The 16,902-nt window shown below is 38.5% G+C and overlaps 1 protein-coding gene across 7 annotated transcripts in view; it reads right to left on the bottom strand.

Annotated features, from left to right (window-relative positions):
- The window catches only part of SLC9B2 (solute carrier family 9 member B2), a 65,028-nt gene that overhangs the window by 12,985 nt on the left and 35,141 nt on the right, over positions 1 to 16,902 (bottom strand). For all 7 annotated transcript variants that reach the window (XM_059887660.1, XM_059887658.1, XM_024993418.2 and 4 more), the window contains 2 exons: positions 14,752 to 14,858; positions 12,728 to 12,877 (listed from right to left, as the gene is read on the bottom strand). In XM_059887660.1, the coding sequence (XP_059743643.1) occupies positions 12,728 to 12,877; positions 14,752 to 14,858 (257 nt within the window). The remainder of the gene's footprint in view (positions 1 to 12,727; positions 12,878 to 14,751; positions 14,859 to 16,902) is intronic.

Genomic DNA, 16,902 nt, shown 5'->3' with positions numbered 1-16,902 from the left:
TAGTTGAGGCTATGGTTTTTCCAGTAGTCATGTATGGATGTGAGAGTTGGACTGTGAAGACAGCTGAGCACCAAAGAATTGATGCTTTTGAACTGTGGTGTTGGAGAAGACTCTTGAGAGTCCTTTGGACTGCAAGGAGATCCAACCAGTCCATTCTAAAGGAGATCAGCCCTGGGATTCCTTTGGAAGGAATGATGCTAAAGCTGAAACTCCAGTACTTTGGTCACCTCATGCGAAGTGTCGACTCATTGGAAAAGACTCTGATGCTGGGAGGGCTTGGGGGCAGGAAGAGAAGGGGTTGACAGAGGATGAGATGGCTGGATGGCATCACTGACTCAATGGACATGAGTTTGAGTGAACTCCAGGAGTTGGTGATGGACAGGGAGGCCTGCCATGCTGCAATTCATGGGGTCGCAAAGAGTCAGATACGATTGAGTGACTGAACTGAACTGAACTGAACCATAATAAATTAAAAGATGCTTACTCCTTGGAAGGAAAGTTATGACCAACCTAGAGAGCATATTCAAAAGCAGAGACATTACTTTGCCAACAAAGGTCCGTCTAGTCAAGGCTATGGTTTTTCCAGTAGTCATGTATGGATGTGAGAGTTGGACTGTGAAGCTGAGCGCCGAAGAATTGATGCTTTTGAAAAGTGGTGTTGGAGAAGACTCTTGAGAGTCCCTTGGACTGCAAGGAGATCCAACCAGTCCATTCTAAAGGAGATCAGCCCTGGGTGTTCTTTGGAAGGAATGATGCTCAAGCTGAAACTCCAGTAATTTGGCCACCTCATGCGAAGAGTTGACTCATTGGAAAAGACTCTGATGCTGGGAGGGATTGGGGGCAGAAGGAGAAGGGGACGACAGAGGATGAGATGGCTGGATGGCATCACTGACTCAATGGACATGAGTTTGGGTGGACTCCAGGAGTTGGTGATGGACAGGGAGGCCTGGCGTGCTGCGATTCATGGGGTTGCAAAGAGTCAGACACGACGGAGAACTGAACTGAACTGAACTATATTAAATATTGTCAGTAGGAAGGCTGAAAGCTATTACAAGAGAAGGTGCCCTTCCTGGTTTCTGTGGATCCTCCTGGCAAGATCTTCCAGTACAAGACTCCTGCAGCCCGAGTGTCTTCTCCAGTACCAGGCTCCTGCAGTGCATGGGGCTGGCAGCTTCCCTCAGGCTATTTCTAGGGTGGTTTCATTGCCACCTCCCATGGGCAATATACCTTTCCATGTACCCTGATGGATGGATTTCCTTTGAGTTCGGAGAGTAGATTTCTAGTAAATTTTGTAGGCAGGGTGCCATGGTGATTTCTCTGTCACCTAGTGACCAAGGCTCTGACAAGGTCAGGATTCTCAGCACTGAGGTTGGGAGTATTGAGGTGCGAGGGAGAGGCAGAAGGGTATGCTTTATTTCCACCCTAGAAGTTTATAGCTGCTATTCCTCAATGGCTCACCAGGTAAAGAGTTCCCCTGCAATGCAGGAGACACAGGAGATGTGGGTTCAATCCCTGGGTTGGGAAGATCCCTTGGAGAAGGAAAAGGCAATCCACTCCAGTATTCTTGCCTGGGAAATCCCATGGACAGAGGAGCCTGGTGGGCTACAGTGCATGGGGTTGCAAAGAGTCATATACAACTGAGTATATAAGAACAGCACATATGCCTATATTTTTTAGGGGTCTCTTTACATCTTACAAGCCAACCCCTTGTTAACTGATCCCCAGGATGGTTAATAATAAACTTCCCTATTCCAGTTACTATGTTGGTTGATATGAGCATAACTTTATAAAACTTAATTGAAACATCCTCACACAATTGACCATGTAAAACTAAAGTGTCTATGGCAAGGTAAACCATAAAAAAAATAGTGATAAACCAAGAGAAAATAACTGTACTATGTGTAATAGATAAGGAAAAATACCCAATCACTAAGAAAAAGAGAGACCCTAGTAGAAAAACGGGCAATACAAATACACAAGTAGTCACACAAGAAACACAAATGGCCTCAAAGCATGACACTGAAACTCAGTAATCAGAGAAACACAGGTTGAAACAGTATACCATATTTTGGGGGAGGGCATAACCACATTGGGAAAAAAACTACAATGTAAAATATTTGTAAGATTGTAAGCACACTCTTGGACTAATTGGTAGGAGAGCAAACTGACAGTGGTTTTTTTTTTTTTTTTTGGAAGGCAATTTAGCAGTGCCCATTACAGCACCTAAGAATTTAGGTTTAACAGACTTTTTTCAGTCAACATTACGAATCTATATTTTTGGTCCACAGTTTTACCCTTAAAATTACATGTTTTTAAGGATTTGCCCTTCTATATCTGTATGGAACTCTGACAGAGGATTACATTGCTTCTCTATTTTCTTCATTATTATTTCTGAAATGTTTATTAGGGTGAAGATTCTATTTTCTCTTAGCATATGTGAGAGGGTCAGTTGATTTATGTATCCAGTTCTATTCCTATATCATGAAAAAAAAAGTTATGCTTCCATATCGTAAGGAATCAGATGATGATTTAGGTTCAAATTCTGCCACCCATTAACTGCAAGTCACTTGCCTTAGCACCTCATTTTTCATCTGTAAAGTAGAGGTTTATATTAAAAGACATCCAAGATCGTTTATCATTTAATGACAATTTCTAGTTCCGCCAAAAAATGTCCAGTTGCCAACATTCCACATATCTTTAAATTTTACTTTTGAATTTAATTCTTAGAGTATATCATAGCTAAACCTCAGACTTTAGTTGATACTTAGCTGTAAAGAACAAAATTTAACTCTATTAATCTTAGTTTTACTTAGGCTTTTGTTGACAGGACTAAATTGCTTAAGGAAAGTCCTCAAAAATATTTCAATATTTTATATATTCAGAACTCCAATGAGAGCAGAAGTCCTAAAGAGTTTTCCCTATCAAATTACTCTTATTTCTAAACTGTAGGCAAAGGCCATGCTTTGCTTTCTGATTATAACACTTTAGAACTAACTGGATATGGACTCCATCAGATATGGGCTTATATATTATGAAATTTAAAAAAGGGAGAAGAGTCACAATGTAGCTTTTTTGTGTGTGGCTTTTTCATAATTTCAAAACCAAAATGTTTATTTATAAAAGAGAATCAAGCCACAGAAATAAGATACCTATAAAAGAAGATGAGCTAGGGAATTCCCTGGCAGTTCAGTGACTGAGACTCTGAACTTTCCTTGCCAAGAGCACTGGTTCAATCCCCGGTTGGGGAAATAAGATCCCACAAGCTGCATAGTGCAGTCAAAAAAAAAAAAAAAAGATGAGCCCAAAGGAAAGAAGATTGTGTTGTCCATTAAAAGTTAAGGCCACTTTATACATCTCTATGTACCAATGCTAAGAATCTTCAAAAATATAAATCACTTTCAAGGATGGACAAAAAGGAGAAAGTTAAGAGAAATGAAAGTTTCATCACGGGTTAAATGTCTATTTAAGTGGATACCTCTCTTCTTAGAAGAATAATTCAGTATTCAGAACATTCAAAATAAAACAGAGAACAAACCCCCATAACTATAAAGGTCATCAAGAAGCACTGAATTTGAAAACAGATGGAAAAAATAGGTGATAGAGGCTTAAAAAAGGTGAGTGCACTTGAATAAAATACGACAGACGGCAAGATGAATGATTAAATGGAAAACCAAGAGTAAAGTAAGAAGTAACATCAGAAACTATAGGCACAAGTGAATTTTATAAAATACTTTAGATTTTCAAAGTTTAACTCAACTACATTATTGCTATAGTGCTATTGAGTTTACAAATGCTTCATTTCCATTTCCCCATAAAATAGCCACAATTCTTTAGATGTTGTTATTAGTTTCTTCATATTGCAGTTGGGAAAATTGAGTATTAGAGAAGATAGGTGACCTTTGGGTGATTATGCAGCTCAAGAGTCATAGAACCAGGATCGGAATCAAGGTCTCTGTTAAATTAAAATTTATGTTCTTTTTATAATGCTGTGCTGCTCTGGAGAGTGCCTGCCACATAACTGAGTCAGTGAAGGTTCGTTTTCCTTTCTTTAGGGAAACAGTTTGGCGTATTCAAATGGTGTGTTCTCATCCTCGCTCTGCCACTTACTGGCTTTGTGACATTAGGCACTGTATCCAGTATTTCTAAGTCTTGGCATCCTTGTTTGTAAAATGGTCTGATATCTACTTTTCAAGGTTATAGTAGAGAATAAATGTATGTAAAACTTCACTTGGAAAGAAATCTTTAAGGAAAAAAAAATACTTTGGAGGAAAGGTCCTAGTAAGAGATTTGTAGATCTGATCACATAAAAGTATATCTTTGTGTTAAAAAATGAACGATATAAAAAAGCACAAAAAGCTAACTTCATATATATAGATGTGTGTATATGTGTATATATATCTTATAGGTCAATAATCAATGCATTAAACTTTAGAAGATAATGCATAAAAGACTTAGCAAAGAAAAATAAAAAATACAAGGGGCAAAGTATATGAAAAAATATGCTTTTGAACTGTGATGTTGGCGAATACTCTTGAGAGTCCCTTGGACCACAAGGAGATTAAACCAGTCAATCCTAAAAAGGAAATCAATCCTGAATATTAGTTGGAAGGACTGATGCTGAAGCTACAATACTTTGGCATCTGATGCAAAAAGCCGACTCATTAGAAAAGACCATGATGCTGGGAAAGATTGAAGGCAGGAGGAGAAGGGGATGACAGAAGACGAGATGGTTGGATGGTATGACTGACTCAATGGACATGAGTTTAAGCAAGCTACCAGAGATGGTGAAGGACAGGGAAGGCCTGGCATGCTGCAGTCCATGCAGTTGCAAAGAGTCGGACATGACTGAGTGACTGAACAATAACAATAAATCAAAGAAACATAAAATAAAACAAGATACCACTTTTTACCTGTCAGCATGGCTAAAGGTTAAAAACAATAATCTTCTAAGCCAGTGGCTCACAAAATGTGGGGCTTCCTTAGTAGCTCAGTTGGTAAAGAATCTGCCTGCAATGCAGGAGACCTCAGTTCGATTCCTGGGTTGGGAAGATATGATTAAGAAGGGATAGGCTACCCACTCCAATATTCTTGGGCTTCCCTTGTGGTTCAACTGGTAAAGAATCCACCTGCAATGTGGGAGACCTGGGTTTAATCCCTGGGTTGGGAAGATCACCTGGAGAAGGGATTCCCTGGAAAAGGGAAAGGCTACCCATTCAAGTACTCTGGCCTGGAGAATTCCATGGACTGTAATGGGGTTGCAAAGAGTCAGACACGACTGCGTGAAATGTGGTCCCATTTGTGGTCACATTCACAAAATGTGGTCCCAAATTAGCACCATCAGTATCACCTGGAGACTTATTAGAAGTCAAATTGTAAAGCCTCACTGTAACTAAGTCAGAGATTTGAGGGCGGGGCCCAGAAATCTATCCCAGGAAGACTTCCAGGTGATTCTGAGGCATGCTTAAGTCTGTGAAACTATTCTAAGCTGATGAGGGTGTCATGATAAAGGTGCCTCATATATTACCGGTAGAAGAGTAAATGCATACTCTGTTTGCCATACTCTGGAAAGCTTTTTGGTAATGTGTGTCAAAAGCCTCAACTCATTCATATTATTTGATCCCCAAATTTCACTGTTAGGAATCTGCCCTAAGGAAATGATCAGAAACAGAATTCTAGCATAATTAAAAATAGCAGAGATGGGAAATAACCTAAATATTTAGCTGTAAGGTAATTGTTTCAGAAAAATTATGCAGCATCTCTACGTGTGTGTGTATGAATGAGTATGTGCACTGTGGTTTGTGTGTGTGTGTGTGTATAAAGGGATATACATAGGAGAGTAAACAGAGGTATATATGAAAAACAAGGTACCTAGTTCTTTCACTGGGTTGTGGATTAACATTGATTTTATGTAGTCAACCAGGTTGCAGGCAATTCAGGCAAAGTTATGACACATGCATTCAAACAGATGCTCCGTTTTGGTTTATATATAACCAAATACATGAATGGTTATAAAGTGGTTCTATCTAACTCACATTCTATTTTGGAAAACAGTGTAACTGACACAGCAAAATCTACCTTTCCCTCTTGGTCTTCTGTGCCCATAGCTAGTGGTCACTTAGAGTAGGGATCAGTGTCCCCCTTGATTTCCCTGCTGCTAAAACTATTGCTCTATTCCAAATGATGTGGCTCTTTGTTTTTCAAAATCCTATCACTTATGAAGCGAGAGATTTAATTTTAATCACAAAGTTTAGAAGGATGTTTTTAATATATTTGATACGTGTCTCAATTTGACTCAAATAGGTGTCAAAATATAAAAATGTGCCCTGTGCAATGATGCTGTAGGTGTATAATCAGGTACAAGTTGCTCTGGAGTCAAACCCGAGCTTAAACACCAGTGCCACTTTTAAATTTTGTGACTTTGACATGTTTTTTTTTCTTTTAAGTTCTTCTGATTTACAATCTCTATAAAATTGAAATGGTAATACTTTTTCAAAGTTTCTTTTGTGAAAATAAGTGAGGATATTCAGTGCCTAGTATAACGGCTTACAGAATGACAATAATGGTCATTAGTTCCTTTCCCTCTTTTTACCAATGACAGTTTAATATAATGAGTTGGTTCTAACTTTTGAAAAATTTTGAAGAGGTGACAATAGAAACCATTTTCCTATAAAATTCAATGTGTATCATCAGACTCTAAATTCTATGTAATCCGCTGCAACCCAGATTGTATGTGTTTTATGTGTGTTTAAATAAATACATTAAATACACATGTGTATACATACACACAAATATAGCAGATCCAAGACTGACTGACTTGATTTGAAATGGTTGAATCTGCAGTGTAAAATGTGGATCAGCCATGGTTAGGAACTGAAATTTAGCATAAGAGAGAAAAGGACTTGATGTACAAAAATCCCGGTATAGAGCACTTGGGGGATGGGAGGGGACGGGTTGGTGAGACAATCAGATTGGTAAATTGATTAAATGCTCCTAACCCTGTAATTTTGTGCGTAGAGCACACTATGCTGTGGAAATAACTGTTCTTAGATTTTCATTGTAACTGGACTGTTCAGGTTGCCCAGAGGGAAAGAACATTCCTAATTCTAATAAAATAAACTTTTATTTTGTTTTTCCATTAGTTACTTATGTTTATTTTTATATTAAGAAAAAGACATTGGTGGCCTAAGAGTCACCTATATTATGTGCCTTATTCACTGTTCCTACTTAACATAAAATGTCAAGATTTGGTTCAGTTTCTTTCCAGGGAACTCTGAATGAGACTCTCCCCAACAGTAAACTTGGTTAATGAAAAAAAAAAAAATTCAATGTGAAGAAACTTACTATAAGCATATTTGAAAATCTTCCTATTAAATAAATGAAAGGAAATAAGCTAAAATATTTCAGTAGTTTACACCACTGTTGGCCTTAGGTAGAGAAATTGTAAACGATTTTTTTCTTTCCTTTGCTTTCTGACTTTAATGTGTTATTTTCCAAAATGAACGCTTTCACACTCAGAAACAAAATTAATATTATTTTATATATAAACATTATAATAAAATTAAATTATATATTTTAAATATTGAATTTTAATATAAAATAAGTTTTATAATTTAGTATGAAATAGTAGTTTCATACTCAGAAATAAAATTATTCTCTTTACTAATTTGTTTTTTAATGCTGAGTAAAAGTTACCATTAAGAAGTTAAGGCGATGTTTGACAGAAAGCAACAAAATTCTGTAAAGCAATTATGCTTCAATTAAAAAATAAATAAATTAAAAAAAAAAAAAGAAGTTAAGGGACAGAGTCCAGTCTCAGTCACTATTTGGCTGCAACTCACAAGCAACTCCAAGTTAGAATGACCCAGCTGAACCTGTGGTGTTGGAGAAGACTCTTGAGAGTTCCTTGGACTGCAAGGAGATCCAACCAGTCCATCCTAAAGGAAATTGGTCCTGAATATTCACTGGAAGGACTGATGCTGAAGCTGAAACTCCAATACTTGGCCACCTGATGTGAAGAACTGACACACTGGAAAAGACCCTGATGCTGGCAAAGATTGAAGGCAGGAGGAGAAGGGGACGACAGAGGATGAGATGGTTGGATGGTGTCACCGACTCGATGGACGTGAGTTTGAGCAAGCTCCGAGAGTTGATGATGGACAGGGAAGCCTGGCGTACTGCAGTCCATGGGGTTGTAAAGAGTCAGACATGACTGAGCGACTGAGCTGAACTGAACTGACATGTATCTAATTTCTTCATTAAACTGAATAGCATATGATCCTGTCAAGGTTAAATCTACAAAAATGTATCTTAAAATAAATAGCAATCATCTAATTTCCATAATACATATTAATAAAATGAATGACTGTATACTTATGGATGTTTATGGAGTTTATGGTGGCTCAGATGGTAAAGTGCCTGCTTGCCATGCAGGAGACCTGGGTTAGATCCCTGGGTCGGGAGGATCCCCTGGAGAAGGGGATGGCACTCCAGTACTCTTGCCTGGAGAATCCCATGGACAGAGGAACCTGGTGGGCCACAATCCACAGGGTCGCAAAGAGTCAGACATGACTGAACGACTAACACTTTTACTTTCATACTCATAGCTGATTCACATTGTACAGCAGAAACTAATATAACATTGTAAAGCAATTATCTTCCAATTTGTAAAAAAAGTTCTATCAAAGGACTAAAAAAAGAAAACGAATAATCTTAATGATCTTGAAAATGGGAAAAAAAAACCAAAGTAATCTTTTTTTTTTTTAACCTTTTGCCTGTGCTGCACAGCATGTGAGATCTAGTGTCCTGACCATGGATTGAACCTTCACCCACTGAATTGGCAGTGTGGAGTCTTAACCACTGGACCACCAGGGAAGTCCCGAAAATGTTACAGAAAACAGGCATAAGCTTTTGAATACACTGGCTAGTGAATATATGAAAAGATGATTAGTTTCACTCATAAAGAAATACAACTGGATCAGCAATGAGGTACATTTCTCACCCATTAGATTAGCACAGTATCTGATGACTGACAACGGTTAAGAGAAGTAGATTCTCTCATATGCTATTGGTGAGAATGTACATTGGTACAGTCTTTTATTTATTTATTTATTTTTTAATTTTTGGTACAGTCTTTTAAAGGGGTAAATTGATATTATCATATCATGTGCAGTCTTTCAAAGAGCAATCCTATTTCTAGAAACCTATCTTATAAACCCAATAATATGCTATAATTTGTTAAATTTCTTCTCACTGAACATTTAAGATGTTAGGATGTTACATCACAGTTTAATTGGAAGCATTATTTTTCTTTCTTGATAGCATGCAAAATAATAAGACTCGATAGTGTCCCAGTGTTCATGACATATAGTATATGCAAGGGCATTTTATTGAAGCATTTTTTTTACCTTAGAAAATTAGGAATGATCTAATGTCTGTTAGAGGGAGAGCAAATAAATAGACTTTAGCACAACTATCCCCTAGAGAAGGAAATGGCAACTCACTCCAGTATTCTTGCCTGGGAAATCCCATGGACAGAGGAGCCTGGAGGGCTTGAGTCCATGGGGTTGCAATGAGTTAGACACGACTTAGCGACTACCACTACTACTAGCACAACCATATAATGTAATACTCTGCAGCACTTACCTAGGATAAGGAAGGCAGCATGGAAGTAGGACCAAGACATGTGAACCTGGAATGTCAGGGCCATGAATCAAGGCAAATTGGCAGTGGTCAAACAAGAGATGGCAAGAGTGAATGTCGACATTCTAGGAATCAGCGAACTGAGATGGACTAGAACGGGTGAATTTAACTCAGATGACCATTATATCTACTACTGTGGGCAGGAATCCCTCAGAAGAAATGGAGTGGCCATCATGGTCAACAAAAGAGTCCGAAATGCAGTACTTGAATGCAATCTCAAAAACGACAGAATGATCTCTGTTCGTTTCCAAGGCAAACCATTGAATATCACAGTAATCCAAGTCTATGCCCCAACCAGTAACGCTGAAGAAGCTGAAGTTGAACGGTTCTATGAAGACCTACAAGACCTTTTAGAACTAACACCCAAAAAAGATGTCCTTTTCATTATAGGGGACTGGAATGCAAAAGTAGGAAGTCAAGATACACCTGGAGTCACAGGCAAATTTGGCCTTGGAATACGGAATGAAGCAGGGCAAAGGACAATAGAGTTTTGCCAAGAAAATGCACTGGTCATAACAAACACCCTCTTCCAACAACACAAGAGAAGACTCTGTACATGGACATCACCAGATGGTCAACACCGAAATCAGACTGATTATATTCTTTGCAGCCAAAGATGGAGAAGCCCTATACAGTCAGCAAAAACAAGACCAGGAGCTGACTGTGGCTCAGACCATGAACTCCTTATTGCCAAATTCAGACTTAAATTGAAGAAATTAGGGAAAACCACTAGACCATTCAGGTATGACCTAAATCAAATCCCTTATGATTATACAGTAGAAGTGAGAAATAGATTTAAGGGACTAGATCTCATAGATAGAGTGCCTGATGAACTATGGAATGAGGTTCATGACATTGTACAGAAGACAGGGATCAAGACCATTCCCATTGGAAAGAAATGCAAAAAAGCAAAACGGCTGTCTGGGGAGGCCTTACAAATAGCTGTGAATAGAAGAGAAGCGAAAAGCAAAGCAGAATAGGAAAGATATAAACATCTGAATGCAGAGTTCCAAAGAATAGCAAGAAGAGATAAGAAAGCCTTCCTCAGCAATCAATGCAAAGAAATAGAGGAAAACAACAGAATGGGAAAGACTAGGGATCTCTTCAAGAAAATTAGAGATACCAAAGGAACATTTCATGCAAAGATGAGCTCGATAAAGGACAGAAATGGTATGGACCTAACAGAAGCAGAAGATATTAAGAGGTGGCAAGAATACACAGAAGAACTGTACAAAAAACATCTTCACAACCAAGATAATCAGGATAGTGTGATCACTGACCTAGAGCCAGACATCCTGGAATGTGAAGTCAAGTGGGCCTTAGAAAGCATCACTACGAACAAAGCTAGCGGAGGTGATGGCATTCCAGTTGAGCTATTCCAAATCCTGAAAGATGATGCTGTGAAAGTGCTGCACTCAATATGCCAGCAAATTTGGAAAACTCAGCAGTGACCACAGGACTGGAAAAGGTCAGTTTTCATTCCAATCCCAAAGAAAGGCAATGCCAAAGAATGCTCAAACTACTGCACAATTGCACTCATCTCACACGCTAGTAAAGTAATGCTCAAAATTTTCCAAGCCAGGCTTTAGCAATATGTGAACCATGAACTTCCTGATGTTCAAGCTGGTTTTAGAAAAGTCAGAGGAACCAGAGATCAAATTGCCAACATCTGCTGGATCATAGAAAAAGCAAGAGAGTTCCAGAAAAACATCTATTTCTGCTTTATTGACTATGCCAAAGCCTTTGACTGTGTGGATAACAATCAACTGTGGAAAATCCTGAAAGAGATGGGAATACCAGACCACCTGATCTGCTTCTTGAGAAATCTGTATGCAGGTCAGGAAGCAACAGTTAGAACTGGACATGGAACAACAGACTGGTTCCAAATAGGAAAAGGAGTATGTCAAGGCTGTATATTGTCACCCTGCTTATTTAACTTATATGCAGAGTACATCATGAGAAACACTGGACTGGAAGAAACACAAGCTGGAATCAAGATTGCCGGGAGAAATATCAATAACCTCAGATATGCAGATGACACCACCCTTATGGCAGAAAGTGAAGAGGAACTCAAAAGCCTCTTGATGAAAGTGAAAGTGGAGAGTGAAAAAGTTGGCTTAAAGCTCAACATTCAGAAAACGAAGATCATGGCCACTTCATAGGAAACAGATGGGGAAACAGTGGAAACAGTGTCAGATTTTATTTTTCTGGGCTCCAAAATCACTACAGATGGTGACTGCAGCCATGAAATTAAAAGACGCTTATTCCTTGGAAGGAAAGTTATGACCAACCTAGAGAGCATATTCAAAAGCAGAGACATTACTTTGCCAACAAAGGTTCGTCTAGTCAAGGCTATGGTTTTTCCTTTGGTCATGTATGGATGTGAGAGTTGGACTGTGAAGAAGGCTGAGCGCCGAAGAATTGATGCTTTTGAAGTGTGATGTTGGAGAAGACTCTTGAGAGTCCCTTGGCCTGCAAGGAGATCCAACCAGTCCATTCTGAAGGAGATCAGCCCTGGGTGTTCATTGGGAAGGAATGATGCTGAAGCTGAAACTCCAGTACTTTGGCCACCTCATGCGAAGAGTTGACTCATTGGAAAAGACTCTGATGCTGGGAAGGATTGGGGCAGGAGGAGAAGGGGTTGACAGAGGATGAGATGGCTGGATGGCATCACTGACTCGATGGACGTGAGTCTGAGTGAACTCCGGGAGTTGGTGATGGACAGGGAGGCCTGGCGTGCTGCAATTCATGGGGTTGGAAAGAGTCGGACACGACTGAGCGACTGATCTGATCTGATCTGATGTTTTAAGTAAGTATATGTGTTTTAAGTAAAGACATGAAGTTACAGCTTTGTATGTAAAGGGAAAAGTATGTGCATGTCTGAACTCAGGTACACGTTTACAAATGCATAGAAACTAGCTTTTATGACTAAGCAATTTCATTAATTTGATGGTAAGAACATATCTGGAAAGAAAAATTAATCTGATCAGAAAGTAGTTGTGATCAGAAGAGCTTAAGATGAATTCACCTTTGTGCTGGCCCATCCTCTGCCTGCAAGGAAAGCTGTGACCAGCGTGCACAGTCCTCCTGAGCCAGGGAAACCAAAATATGTGCTGCTGAACACAGCCAGCACAGAGAGCCCCAAGACCAGGAATGCTCTCTTCCACACAAGCTTGTCCTAGAGGAGGAAAAAGGGTGGTTAGCTCAGTTATTTCATGCAACTGATTTCTAGTTATTGATTTTTCCATATTGAGGACTTAGTAGAAAATAAATATGTCTGTGTCTGAGCACATTAAGTGTGTGACATAATATTTACTTTCTTTTCCTTAGTAAAAGTAGAGTCAGCACATGTGTAAATGTAGGTTCCTCTCCCAGGAATACCAGCTATCCTTCTCTGCAGTTATCAAAGCAGAACTTCTCAGGGCTAAATGCAACAGCAGAAAAAAGCACAAGGGCTTTGGGGACAGAGAGTCCAGGGTTAAAATTTTAGCTTTGGCACCACTGGTGTGCGTGGCTGGCCATGTTACTTAAACTCTCCAAGATTTTCTTCCTCTTTCCCCAAAAGCATCACATTACATCACAGGGATTCTGTGAAGGCTAAAGATATGCCATCTCTATGATTTTTAGGCTCTCCGTTCACTCTTTAATTTGATGCTTAAAAGTCTGTAAAGTGAGAGTAGTTTTTTTGTTGTTGATTTTTAAAGTCTTAGAAATGTGTACCTCTTTCCTTTCACTTTTCCCTGTTCGGCCTTTTAAACTTGATCACTTTAGAAGGCAGGCAGGCTTCTAGAAGTGCCTGGCTTGGAGGCATGTGGGCTCTGGCGGTGGGTCACCTGGTTCATTCCCAGCTCCACTGCTTTCTAGCTGTGTGACCTTGCTTAAGTCCCTCATCTTTAAGCCTCAATTTCCTCATCGGTAAAATGGTCATATTATTAGTACTCGTTTCATGAGTTATTGTATGGAGTGCCCTAGATCAGCACTTTACAACAGAACATTAGGTGACGATGGGAATTTCTGTATCTACATTGTCTGCAGTAGTGTTCTTTTTTTTTTTTAACTTTATTACTGGAGTATAATTGCTTTACAAGGTTGTGTTAATTTCTGCTGTACAACAAAGTGAATCCACTGTATGTAGACACATATCCCAGCCTGCTCTATGTCTGTGGTGGTCATGCATAGCTAGTGGCTGCTAGATTGAACACGTGGCACTTTATTGTACATACCAGACCACTTTATACACAGTAAGTAAGCTATTATTTTCACCTTATTTTATTATTTAATTAGAAAATTCTATAATTTTCCTTTATTCACTCATAAAATCTTTTACAGACAATTTCAAATGGAGTTTTTTGGAACACAGTAAAAATTCAAACCAACATACATTCTAGTAATGATAGTTTTGATGTTCTTACTTCAAGTTCTAGTTTAGGTAAGTTTCTAATTCTATTCAAAATGCTCTGAAATCTCAAAATAATGCCAGTACTTGTGGGGAAAAAAGACTTTTAATCTTTATCTATTCAAAGAGACTTAGGAGAGTAAAGGAAACAAAATCTTTGCTACTATTAAGAAATCATGGTGTACAGTAAGGAACTTTGATATCTTTGGTGAGAAATACTGGACTATATTATGATGAGATGTTAGGTCTATTTGATAGTTTTAGAATCTAAGGTATTTTGATATTAAAAAAGAGGCCCCCAAAGCCATTTTATATCTTAATTTAGCTAAGTATCATGAATAATAATAAAATTAAATAATAAAATTAAAATAAATACAAAGATATGTATTATAGTATTTTAGAACTGGTATTATTTGTTTTGCAGTAGAATTTGAAGCATACAGAATATAAGTTGGAGAGAAAAATTCCAGGACTGTCTTACAAGCCTTACACATCTAACCCTCTTCAACATGGACAGCACTGATATTGCAATGAGCAGAGTTAAAATAGTGAACCATTTCTAAATCACATACTTCACATCAGCTTTCAGGAAGGTATTCTAGAATGCTTCTCTAATGACATTTTACAGCACAACGTGCTCACAGATTATTTCTTACCTGGTCACTGCTTGGAAAATACTGAATAAAAAATCCAAGAACCAACCCAGTCACCACACCAATGATCACCTCCAAAACGCCTTTGAGAACATTAAAAACTGTGGAGCCTTAAAAACACGTAAAAAGAAAAACTTCAGCCAGAATTCTAAATCCATAAACACACAGAGTTTAATCATTAACATAAAGCATGTAACTACATACAAGGAAAAATTTACAGATATTTCCTGCTCTCCGCATTCTTCAAGTGTCTAATTAAATGGGCCTATGTTAAGGAAAGTATGCATATTACTGGAGATCGATTTTAAAACGGGCATAAGTTATGAGTTGTGCACCTTTGTCTATGCTTACTTCAGTATAAATTTACTTAACTTATTATTTACTAAGAAAACATGAAAGATAAAATTCATGAATCAGGGCTTTGTTATATTGTATTATATGCATAGGCTGTGAGTAGACAGATCTAGTATTTAAACTTCCATTTAAGAGCTTGATATTTTAATAATAAATGTACATTGATTTTAGTAGCTCTAATATGTATAGAATATAGTAACATAAAAATTATTAGTTAGTTTTGTCTGACTCTTTGCGACCCCATGGACTGTAGGCTGCCAGGCTCCTCTATCTGTGGGATTTTCCAGGCAAAAATGCTGGAGTGGGTTGCCATTTCCTTCTCCAGGAGATCTTCCCTGGCCTAGGGATCTAACTGGGGTTTCCTACATTGTAGACAGACTCTACCATCTGAGCCACCAGGGAAGGCCCCATGGTAACGTTAAGACTCTGGCAATTAAAGTAAAACATCTTTTCTTACTACAGTGAGTGTAGGGGACTTACCCCTTCTCAAATATTATTTCTAAGAGTAAATCTGAAAATAAATTATTTTTGAAACTGCTCTTGGAAGAGCCTTTGTTGCTTAGGCTCTTTGAAATAACATAATATAGAGGTAAGTAAACTATATTTTCCCCCATAGCAAACAGGGTTTAGGAAACTTTAAGAAAATCTTTGCTAGCACATTGTGCAGAAAATTATACTAAAACTGCTCAACATATAAAGCCCTTCTCACATACTGTCCTAAGGAAATGTGTACCCAGTTATGTGGTTTCTTATTATTGTAGTTTCAGGTACAGAATATGTCACCCCGAAGTATGTCACTTTGGCATAATGATTATTTTGAGCTGAAGGCAACTGGGAAGAATCAGATACAAGTTAAGTTCTCTGCCTTCTCTCTATTTGCTTTTAAAAGCAGGATATGAATGTGTAAAGCTGTCCCTCTCGCCTCTCTATCAGGAGAGACAGAAGTTAACCACCAAGGCAACTGGGAACCCTAATCAGCCCAGGGACAGCACCAGAGGAATCTACATAACAAACTGCTAAATCAGCCCTTATCTAACCATAGTTTGCTCATGTATTTGCCTTTTCACAATTTGTTGCCTCTAAAAGCTCAAAGTCCTTTTCCTTTATCTTGCATTTCTCTACAAAATTATTGTTGTTTGCTAAGATGCTATAGAAACCCCAATTCTAACCATCCCAAGTTACTCAGCACCGTCTACTCCTGTGTGTAAGCGTGACGCACAGGCTAATAAACTGCGTTTCTCTTGTTAATCTGTCTTTGGTCAGTCTGATTTACTGGGTCCCAGTCAATGAACCCAGGATCAGTAGAGGGGGAACATCTTTTCCTCCTCTACAGTTTTAATCATCTCTTATTAAAAAAAAAGAGAGAGAGAGAGAATTCCATGGTGGTACAATGGTTAAAACTCTGCTCTTTATTTGCTGAGGGCCTGAGTTCAATACCCGGTCCAGGAACTAAGATCCCATAAGCCGCATGGTGCAGCCAAAAAACAAAACAGAAAACTTAACCTCTGTAGTGATTTTTGTTTAGCAGGACAGCTCTCTGTTAGGTAATGGTGTGACTGACACAAGCATCTAGCTGGGGTAGTAGCCCAAGCCTTGAGCTAATATGATAAATAATTCACTATATATTTTCAATTTACTATAAATGTGTAGAAAGGAACCAATTAGTTTCAGTGTCTGATATAGTGTGTGCATGCATGCTAAGTCACTTCAGTCATGTCTGAGTCTTTGTGACCCCATGGACTGTAGCCTGCCAGGCTCCTCTGTCCATGGGATTCTTCAGGCAAGAGTACTGGAATGGGT

The sequence above is a fragment of the Bos taurus genome, chromosome 6, assembly GCF_002263795.3.
Source record: "Bos taurus isolate L1 Dominette 01449 registration number 42190680 breed Hereford chromosome 6, ARS-UCD2.0, whole genome shotgun sequence".
NCBI classification, from domain to species: Eukaryota; Metazoa; Chordata; class Mammalia; order Artiodactyla; family Bovidae; genus Bos; species Bos taurus.
Note: the sequence above shows the minus strand (reverse complement) of the source record. Positions and strands in the feature narration are given on the sequence as shown.